The following is an 11,124-nucleotide window of genomic DNA, read 5'->3' as shown; positions in this document are numbered from 1 at the left end:
AGAACAAATTCTTATTTACAATGACGGCTACTGGGGAACAGTGGGTTAACTGCCTTGTTCAGGGGAAGAAAAACAGATTTTTACCTTGTCAGCTTGGGGATTCAATCCAGCAACCTTTTGGTTACTGGCCCAATGCTCTAACTACTAGGCTACCTGCCACCCCTAATACTATGTCTATCAAGAGAGCCAAAGTCCACCTGTCTCCCACTGCTTGTCTACTCAGACCACTAGTTCTCAAACCTCACCTGAGTCATAACCTCACCTGATTCACAACCTCACCTGATTCATAACTTCACCTGAGTCATAACCTCACCTGATTCACAACCTCACCTGATTCATAACTTCACCAGATTCATAACTTCACCAGATTCATAACTTCACCAGATTCACAACTTCACCTGATTCACAACCTCACCTGATTCATAACTTCACCTGAGTCATAACCTCACCTGAGTCATAACCTCACCTGATTCACAATCTCACCTGATTCATAACTTCACCTGAGTCATAACCTCACCTGATTCACAACCTCACCTGATTCATAACTTCACCAGATTCACAACTTCACCTGATTCACAACCTCACCTGAGTCACAACTTCACCTGATTCACAACCTCACCTGATTCATAACTTCACCTGAGTCATAACCTCACCTGAGTCGTAACATCACCTGATTCACAACCTCACCTGATTCACAAACTCACCTAATTCACAACCTCACCTGATTCACAACCTCACCTGATTCACAAAAACATCCTTCCATGTCACAGATGCTGCTATACAATGAGGGAATTTCACAGAATGTTTATGCATTAATCATTTGCATGCTCTCTCCCAAGAGTATGATAACAGTGGCAGAAGGCAAATACTGTTCATAATGTGTATGTAATATAGCCACAAAACATCTGCAACTTTATACTGTACTTAAAAATAAAATTCATATTCAAGTTCATTACAACAGACCTTTACAGTTTTCATATTTTATTTTACTTTATATTGCATTACTGTTTAACATACGCTATCAAAGATGATTTCACATTTGAGAATGTCTAGCAATCAAACCTACTACAGATCAATGTATACGTCACATGATCAAGACAGGGCTCACGCTCAGCATGTATTTTGTGCGCATTTGTTATCTGTCTGTCACAGTAAAATGCAGTGCAGTGCAATATGACCATGTCGACAGAATTATTTAGTACTTCATCAGGCTTGGAGTAATTTCTTTGTTCTACGAGAGAGAGAGAGACAGACAGAGAGAGACAGACAGAGAGAGACAGAAAGAGAGACAGACAGAAAGAGAAACAGACAGAGAGAGACAGACAGAAAGAGAGACAGACAGAAAGAGAAACAGACAGAGAGAGACAGACAGAAAGAGAAACAGACAGAGAGAAAAACATACAGACACAGACAGACAGACAGACAGACAGACAGACAGACAGACAGACAGACAGACAGACAGACAGACAGACAGACAGACAGACAGACAGACAGACAGACAGACAGACAGACAGACAGACAGACAGACAGACAGACAGACAGACAGACAGAAATAGAGAGACAAACAGAAATAGAGAGACAGACAGCAATAGAGAGAGACAGAGACAGACAAACAGACAGCGATAGAGAGACAGAGACAGACAAACAGACAGAGATAGAGAGACGGTCAGAGATAGAGAGCGAGAGACAGAGAGATAGAGACAGACAGACAGACAGACAGACAGACAGACAGACAGACAGACAGACAGACAGACAGACAGACAGACAGACAGACAGACAGACAGACAGACAGACAGACAGACAGACAGAGATAGAGAGAGATATATATAGAGAGACAGACAGACAGAGATAGAGAGAGACAGACAGACAGAGAGAGATAGAGAGAGAAATAAATAAATAGAGAGCAATATCTAAGTCAGTGCATTCCAGGTTTCTATGATATCCCATGGTTCTTAGGCGAGCTAATGCTTCAATAACATGACATGTTATCAACATAAACAGCTAATACTAACTATGTAAACATCTTCATACATAAATAACATCAATATATGTTCCGTAACATCCATCATATCCTCCTTTTAACAAACTGTTTGTACATACAGTACCACAACTGAAGATTATGCTTTGGCAGAGCAAACACTAGGACCCTGCAGTTACGGTATAGAAGTATAGAACACAGATTAGGACCATGTCATAAGAGCACAGTATAGAAGTATATAATACAGATTATGACCATGTCCTTAGAGCACAGTATAGAAGTATAGAACACAGATTATGACCATGTCATAAGAGCACAGTATAGAAGTATAGAACACAGATTATGACCATGTCATAAGAGCACAGTATAGAAGTATAGAACACAGATTATGACCATTTCATAAGAGCACAGTATAGAAGTATAGAACACAGATTATGACCATGCCATAACTCTGTACAGCACAATCCGGGGTGGGGGTCAGAGACGATGTCATCTACATAACGTAATCTATATAATGTGTTGCAGTTCTTTTTGTTTCACTGTAAACACTGTGTTGATGAGTACATGCATACAATAAGCATTCTGTCAGCACACGAAGAAAGACGTTGAAGAAAGAAGTTGTAAAAACAGAGGCCCCTAATTTGCTGCAAATTCAGGTTCACATTACTAAAAGTATGAAGACCTAGATTACGGAAGACAAAATAATATATTTGAGAGGAAGATAGAAACAGCCTGGGGTGGATGAATCTAGGGAGGAGGAGGAGGAGAAGAGGAAGAAGAGGTTGTGTCTTAGTCGTCCGTGTCTTTAACGGTGTTGTCATCTAGGAGGACGTGCCAGCGCTCTATCTTCTTGTCTTTGTTCTTCAGACATTCGTACCAGTGCTTCAGACATTCCCCCTTGGCTGTGATACCCAGCTGACACCCTCCTGAAGGGGAGAAGGTTTTGGAAAGTATTACTTTGAAGTCGGCTTTAAAAGTGCACAATATAGTTTGCTAAACATTAAAAGTACATTCATTCTGCCATCGTTACTGAACTCCCCAATGAAATCGTTGGATTTCTCAACTGACCAAGGAAAATGCTGGATTTGCCCCATGTCATAGTCCCAACTCACCAATGAAATCATTGGATGTTCCCATGTCATAGTCCCAGACGGAGATGTCCAGGCTCTTCTTGGCCAGCTCACCATGTTTGATCTCATAGCTGAACTCCTGCAACACAACTTCAGCCATCACACTCCATGCTCAGTGCATAGACACAGACTGCCATTAGACTCTGCATTAGTAAAACAATGGCCTGGAACCTGATATTGTGTTGTTATAGATATATATGAGGGGACATTAACCTCGTTGAACTCTGGGTTCAGCGTCTTCTTTTTGATCTGAGTCTTGTTCTTGGCTTTCTTCCCCATGTCTGGTTTCAGGAAGCTGCAGGTCACAATCACAGGAGAGAGCATCAATCCCCACTCAATCAACCAACCAATCGATCTAGCCATCCGTCCATCCACCCGTCCATCAAATGTTTAAGACTGTAGTACAGGGTCATAGAAGAGGAAGGTGAACATCAGCAATCAAGGTAGTTATATATAGTCAGACAGTCAGACAGACAGACAGACAGACAGACAGACAGACAGACAGACAGACAGACAGACAGACAGACAGACAGACACAGACAGACAGACACAGACAGACAGACACAGACAGACAGACAGACAGACAGACAGACAGACAGACAGACAGACAGACAGACAGACAGACAGACAGACAGACAGACAGACAGACACAGACAGACACAGACAGACACAGACACAGACACAGACAGACAGACAGACAGACAGACAGACAGACAGACAGTGTAGCTAGATTAATAGAACACATACATCTTGACGAAGGGGTCTGAGTATCCATTAGAGTCCATAGCTGCCAGGTGAGCACATCGCACCACTCCCACTATGAGACGACCCTGCTGGGTACTGTAGGTTAGAGAGACCAGGATACGACCCCTCTCCTCTGCTTCATCCTCCTTTACCTGTAGGACACACACACACACAGACAAGAAGATTTGCAAGTGGATTTACATCCACTACGATAAGAATTTTCCCATAGAGATTAACATATCAAAGATTGTCATGACATGTACAGTATATATAATCCATGCATGTACTGTACAGTGCATTTTATTCTAAAATGGATGAAATTGTTTTTTCCCCTCATCAATCTACACTCAATACCCAATAATGACAAAGCAAAAACAGGTTTAGAAATGTTTGTGTTCCTCAGTATTTGGGGAGTTTCTCCCATTCTTCTCTGCAGAACGTCTCAAGCTCTGTCAGGTTGGATGGGGAGTGTCGCTGCACAGGTATTTTCAGGTCTCTCCAGAGATGTTCGATCGGGTTCAAGTCCGGGCTCTGGCTGGGCCACTCAAGGACATTCAGAGACTTGTCCCGAAGCCACTCCTGTGTTGTCTTGGCTGTGTGCTTAGGGTCGTTGTCCTGTTGGAAGGTGAACCTTCGCCCCAGTCTGAGGTCCTGAGCGCTCTGGAGACGGTTTTCATCAAGGATCTCTCTGTACTTTGCTCTGTTCATCTTTCCCTTGATCCTGACTAATCTCCCAGTCCCTGCTGCTGAAAAACATCCCCACAGCATGGCAAACTCCAAGCGGCCTGTCATGTACCTTTTACTGAGGAGTGGCTTCCGTCTGGCCACTCTACCATAAAGGCCTTAGTGGTGGGTGCTGCAGAGATGGTTGTCCTTCTGGAAGGTTCTCCCATCTCCACAGAGAAACTCTGGAGCTCTGTCAGAGTGACCATCGTGTTCTTGGTCACCTCCCCGATCAAGGCCATTCTCCTCCGATTGCTCAGTTTGGCCAGGTGGCCAGCTTTTTAATATTGAGGAATATTTCACTTTCCCTGGTCATAGGAGTAACAACATGAATGAGGCAGAAATAATTCAGTGCGTCTTGAATTATTTCTCAGCGGAGGGAGGGAGAGTGGAGGGATGGTGAATTGGGAACCTCACTGATGTCCCCTCCCATCAGATGGAAGACTGCGTCCCCTTTTCTCAGCGGAGGGAGGGAGAGTGGAGGGATGGTGAGTTGGGTGAGAGGCAGCCTCACTGATGTTCCATAACATCAGATGGAGACCATCAATCCAGTAAAATAAAATAAACGAATTATTATGCTCACTCAGCTGTACCTCACAAGTAATACAACAAATTATCTATTACCAGTGTATCTATTACCATATACCGAAAATTTTGACATTTCAAAATGGTCTGAGAAGAGCAACATTGGCATAGCTAATATGCAGTGGTAATGTATAGCCTACTAGCCTATAGCCTACTGGACAAACCTCATCGCTACCGAACTGTTTCTAATAGGTTAATGTTGCGTTAGCTTATGTTTTTATTTATCTGAGCGTTAGATCTCAGCTCTCTTTTGGACTCAGAAAGTGATCTTGACTCAGAAAAGCTTGGTGACCACTGAACTAGGGAGTTTTTTAGGTTAAAATAAACGGAATAGAACTAAGCACAGGCAAAATCCTAGAGGAAAACCTGGTTCAATCTGCTTTCCACCAGACACTGGGAGACAAATTCATCTTTCAGCAGGACAATAACCTAAAACACAAGGCCAAATACACACTGGAGTTGCTTACCAAGATGACATTGAATGTTCCTGAGTGGCCTAGTTAAAGTTTGGACGTAAATTGGCCTGAAAATCTATTGCAATACTTGAAAAAGGCTATCTAGCAATGATTAACAGCCAACTTGACAGAGCTTGAAGAATTTTTAAAATAACAATGTGCGCATATTGTACAATCCAGGTGTGCAAAGATCTGAGAGACGACTCACAGCTGTAATCGTTGCCAAAGGTGATTCTAACATGTATTGACTCAGGGGTGTGAATACGTACTGTATGTAAATTAGATATTTCTCCATTTCATTTTCAATAAACATGTTTTGACTTTGTAATTATGGGGCATTGTGTAAAGATGGGTGAGAATATGTATTTATTTAATCCATTTTGAATTTAGGCTGTAACACAACAAAATGTGGAATAAGTCAATGGGTATGAGTACTTTCTAATTGACACTGTACATGATATAATCTGAGTTATGTAATGTGTGGCCAACTGGGGGTGCAAGTTATTCTGACCGTAAAACTAAAAGCCATTTCCTTCGGGAATATAGAACAGGGCCACAGATCACAGTAGAAACAGAGATGAATATTATAAAGGCGGCTGGTGGCACCTTAACTGGGGAGGACGGGTTCATAATAATGGAATGAATGGAATGGTATTGACACATCAAACACATGGTTTCCTTGTGTTTGTTACCATTCCATTCACTTCAATCCAGTCATTATTATGACCCGTCTTCCCCTCACCAGCCTCCTATCCTTGAAAGGTATTTATCTTGTGGAGACAACAATAGATAGCAAGGCAAGGAAGCCTAATGGGTGCAGAAAAAGTTCCTACTAAATTATAATAATACACGTGATATGAGCATTCAGCTACAATTTGTTCCCTCACTGGAGTTACAGGCGTAAATCTTAGGTGTGAACGTGAAGTGTGAATCCTGAGTAAATCCTGTCTCAGGCGAGTCTTACCTCCTCCTCGTAGAGGGCCATGCCCCGGGCTGAGCCTCCTGTTCCTGCCTTCTTCACCTGGGAGAGGGGGGAGCAAAGGGGGAGAGTGGGGGTGAAATCACTTATATCATGATTATTAACAGTTGCATCCACAATGCAAAGGTTAACAACTGTCTCCGGACCTGGATGTGTGCCCTCATAGACACACACTGTTGTAGTTCCTACCTGGACCACCCTCTCCAGACACACACTGTTGTAGTTCCTACCTGGACCACCCTCTCCAGACACACACTGTTGTAGTTCCTACCTGGACCACCCTCTCCAGACACACACTGTTGTAGTTCCTACCTGGACCACCCTCTCTAGACACACACTGTTGTAGTTCCTACCTGGACCACCCTCTCTAGACACACACTGTTGTAGTTCCTACCTGGACCACCCTCTCTAGACACACACTGTTGTAGTTCCTACCTGGACCACCCTCTCTAGACACACACTGTTGTAGTTCCTACCTGGACCACCCTCTCCAGACACACACTGTTGTAGTTCCTACCTGGACCACCCTCTCCAGACACACACTGTTGTAGTTCCTACCTGGACCACCCTCTCCAGACACACACTGTTGTAGTTCCTACCTGGACCACCCTCTCCAGACACACACTGTTGTAGTTCCTACCTGGACCACCCTCTCCAGACACACACTGTTGTAGTTCCTACCTGGACCACCCTCTCCAGACACACACTGTTGTAGTTCCTACCTGGACCACCCTCTCCAGACACACACTGTTGTAGTTCCTACCTGGACCACCCTCTCCAGACACACACTGTTGTAGTTCCTACCTGGACCACCCTCTCCAGACACACACTGTTGTAGTTCCTACCTGGACCACCCTCTCCAGACACACACTGTTGTAGTTCCTACCTGGACCACCCTCTCCAGACACACACTGTTGTAGTTCCTACCTGGACCACCCTCTCTAGACAGACGCTGTAGTTCTTCTTCTGGTTGGCTTTGAGTTTCTTCAGAGCAACACGCGTCTCTCCGATGAACTCATTGTGTCCAAACTTGTCCATATCACTCACTGACAGCCTGGAAGCAGGAAGAGGAGTTCTATTCTCTTTTTACATCGTTTTGTATCATCACCGAAGAGTTTTTATTCTCTTGGTTCCCTTTAGCCCTGGGTAAAGGGAACCCACCCAGTGGGTGACACATATACTGTATACAGTAGTGTTATGTGGTATGGGCGAGCCTGCCTGTATTTACCGTAGTGTTTTGCGCTGCATGTCGTCGTCAGTGATACCATGGTACACCAGAGTCTCATTCCACACTGGGTTCAGAGTGCCCTTCAGTGTCTTAGTACGCAGCTTGTTAGACTGTGGAGACGGGGAGAGAGGAGAGGGGGGAACAGGGAGAGGGGGGAAGACAGGGAGAGGGGGGGACAGGGGAAGAAATAGAGCAGAAGACAGGGAGACAGGTGGAGAGGGAGAGAGAGACAGAGAGACCCCACAGAGCCCCACGACAGCAACACAATTAGTCCCAACCAAAATAATGAGAAAACAAAAAGATCATTACTTGACACATTGAAAATAATTAACAAAAAAACTGAGCAAACTAGAATGCTATTTGGCCCTAAACAGAGAGTACACAGTGGCAGAATATCTGGCCACTGTGACTGACCCAAAATTAAGGAAAGCTTTGACTATGTACAGACTCAGTGAGCATAGCCTTGCTATTGAGAAAGGCAGACCTGGCTCTCAAGAGAAGACAAGCTATGTGCACACTGCCCACAAAATGAGGTGGAAACTGAGCTGCACAATAGAGACACATATTTCCCTCAGATTACACAGATCCACAAAGAATTCGAAAACAAAACCCAATTTTGATACACTCCCATATCTACTGGGTGAAATACCACAGTGTGACATCACAGCAGCAAGATTTGTGACCTGTTGCCACAAGAAAAGGGCAACCAGTGAAGAACAAACACCATTGTAAATACAACCCATATTTATGTTGACTTATTTTCCCTTTTGTACTTTAACTATTTGCACATCGTTACAACGCTGTATATAGACATAATACGACATTTGAAATGTCTTTATTCTTTTGGAACTTCTGTGAGTGATACAAGTCTGTGTCAACAGGCAGCAGAAACAGGCCTACAACAACCAGAAGTGTTGGAAGTTACCTTACTGGCTCCAGGTAAGAGGTGCAGCTTGACGTAGGGGTCTGCTAGTCCATTAGAGTCCATCGGCTTTAGGCCCTGAGAGAGAGAGAGAGAGAGAGAGAGAGAGAAAGAGCAAGAGCAAGAGATTAGAGATGGAGAACATCAACCTAAAGATGAACCATTCAAGCATGTCACTGAAGCTAGCAGTGTGTATGTATACCTTGGCTTTGACTATGTTGCAGTGCAGCGCGTTGCTCTCCTGTTCATAATGCAGAGTGAACTCCAGTAACCCCAGGGTGGCTGATGCGGACAGAACAAAAGAACATCATGCTCAGATTGATTACTACAACCAACACACACAGAGAGAGAGAGAGAGAAAGAGAGAGAGAGAGAGAGAGAAAGAGACAGAGAGAGAGAGAAAGAGAGAGAGAGAAAGAGAGAGAGAGAAAGTGAGAGAGAGAAAGAGACAGAGAGACAGAGAGAGAGAGAAAGAGAGAGAGAGAGAGAGAGAGAGAGGGAGAGAGAGAGAGAGAGAGAGAGAGAGAGAGAGAGAGAGAGAGAGAGAGAGAGAGAGAGAGAGAGGGAGAGAGAGAGAGAAAGAGAGAGAGAGGGGGGGGATAACAGAACAACAGAGAGGAAGTGTGTGTGTGTGTGTGTGTGTGTGTGTGTGTGTGTGTGTGTGTGTGTGTGTGTGTGTGTGTGTGTGTGTGTGTGTGTGTGTGTGTGTGTGTGTGTGTGTGTGTGTGTGTGCATTAGAATATGTGTTTCATATGGTTGGTCTACATTGTCCCTGCTTGGGAACCAAATTTCCCAGTGGGCTAATAAAGACTGATGGTTACTGTATGCACACAGTATGTCAGAGGGGCATGTTTAGTGACAAGGTAGAGGAAGTCATCAAATGTCTGAAGTGACTGAAATCAATAAAAAAGGAACATGTGTTAAATAAGGACACACACTTACTGGATTCATCAGAGTCATATTCGTTGTCGTCGTCCTCGACAGGAGCGGGGGCTGGGCGTGCTGCCAGGGTGGGTTTGGGGGCAGGAGTGGGTTTCTCCTCCCCGACTGGAGTTGAGGCTCTATCCTCCCTCTGGTGAGGGTGTCTGCTCTCCTCGGGTGCAGGGGCTGAGGTAGAGAAACACCACTATTTACTCAGTCTCAATCTCCAAGCAGAAGGGATTATGCATCTGAGCGGTTGGTGGTAAACAAAACCAAAGCAGTTGTTTCATATCCATTGACTGCTTTTAGGGTGGGTAAGGAAAAACATGTCATTTTGTAATTTGGGTGAGCTGACCCTACAATCGTACCCTTTGGTGTGACTGTGTCAGCTGGAGCTGGCGTGTTCTCTCTACCCCTGGCTGTGGGAGGTCTGGAGCCTAACTTAGACTGGCTCTTCACCACCTCTTCCTGCACAGCAACGCCCCCTAGTGTCTGAGCAGAGCTATACCCCTCTGGGTCCTGTTGCTCTGAGCTGGAGTACGGAGTCTCATCAGTGGGCTCTGAGACAAGATCGGAGAGAGGAAGATGACATTTTGAAATACCCAACAAGCTTTTGCATGTACCTCTCATGCAAGTCCAACGAGTCGTGAAATCTTAATGCTTGTTTCCACTGCTCACCTTGGTTCTCTGTGTTGGAGCAGCAGTTACCCTGCTGCTCCTGCTGCTCTGTGCAGTCCTGGGCCCCAGCTTCTGGCTGGTAGATGGGCTGGGTCTGGGTACGGGCATATGGCTGGGTACTGGGCTGGTGATGGGTAGGGTTCGGGGTACGGGGGCTCTCTCTACCCGTCCCTCTGGGCCTGGAGATGGGCAGGGGAGCAGGGAGGACCTGCTGGGGTTGGCCCTTAAAGAACCACGCTCCAGAACGCTTCAACATCTAGATATGGAGAGAGAGATGGAGAGACAGAGAGAAAGAGAGAGAGAGGAAGAGATGTAGAGAGAGAGAGATGGGGGAGGGGAGAGACAGAGAAAGATAACATTTGATGGAGAGAGCGAGATTGAGATGGAGAGAGAGAGGAGGGGGGGGGGTAGTGTGCTTAGCAGATGAGTTCTCACATTGGACTGACAGGTAGGGCCATTTAATTAAAGGTTCCCTGGGGAGAGGTTTCACCGAACACAGGGTCAGCACTAAACAATACTGTGAAACGGGGTGACTAAGCAAACCCCCAAAAATAAAGTGTGAGTGTGATTAAGTCTGAACAGCTGAACCCTTCTCTCCCCACTTCCCTTTCCTCCTTCTCTATGTCCCCCCTTCTCTCCCCACTTCCCTTTCCTCCTTCTCTATGTCCCCCCTTCTCTCTCCCCTCATACATTTTGATTGTGATGGGACAAACAAACACAATCTTTTCTCATGATTTATTAACATGAAGGCGTATTCGTGGAGTATACATTAAAACAACTT

General features: G+C 45.0%; 1 protein-coding gene across 1 annotated transcript in view; it reads right to left on the bottom strand.

Annotated features, from left to right (window-relative positions):
* Window positions 1–960: 960 nt before the first annotated feature.
* LOC139543752 (rabphilin-3A-like) overlaps window positions 961–11,124 on the bottom strand; it is a 36,286-nt gene continuing 26,122 nt past the window's right edge. The window contains exons 5-16 of the mRNA XM_071350132.1: window positions 10,344–10,599; window positions 10,034–10,225; window positions 9,687–9,851; window positions 8,947–9,026; window positions 8,748–8,822; window positions 7,823–7,932; window positions 7,522–7,648; window positions 6,580–6,636; window positions 3,856–4,004; window positions 3,322–3,403; window positions 3,091–3,187; window positions 961–2,904 (exon numbers count right to left, since the gene is read on the bottom strand). Of these exons, the coding sequence (XP_071206233.1) occupies window positions 2,768–2,904; window positions 3,091–3,187; window positions 3,322–3,403; window positions 3,856–4,004; window positions 6,580–6,636; window positions 7,522–7,648; window positions 7,823–7,932; window positions 8,748–8,822; window positions 8,947–9,026; window positions 9,687–9,851; window positions 10,034–10,225; window positions 10,344–10,599 (1,527 nt within the window). The 3' untranslated portion in view covers window positions 961–2,767. The remainder of the gene's footprint in view (window positions 2,905–3,090; window positions 3,188–3,321; window positions 3,404–3,855; window positions 4,005–6,579; window positions 6,637–7,521; window positions 7,649–7,822; window positions 7,933–8,747; window positions 8,823–8,946; window positions 9,027–9,686; window positions 9,852–10,033; window positions 10,226–10,343; window positions 10,600–11,124) is intronic.

Source organism: Salvelinus alpinus, chromosome 18 (assembly GCF_045679555.1).
Source record: "Salvelinus alpinus chromosome 18, SLU_Salpinus.1, whole genome shotgun sequence".
NCBI lineage: Eukaryota > Metazoa > Chordata > Actinopteri > Salmoniformes > Salmonidae > Salvelinus > Salvelinus alpinus.
The sequence above is the reverse complement of the archived record's forward strand: the minus strand, read 5'-3'. Positions and strand labels throughout refer to the sequence as shown.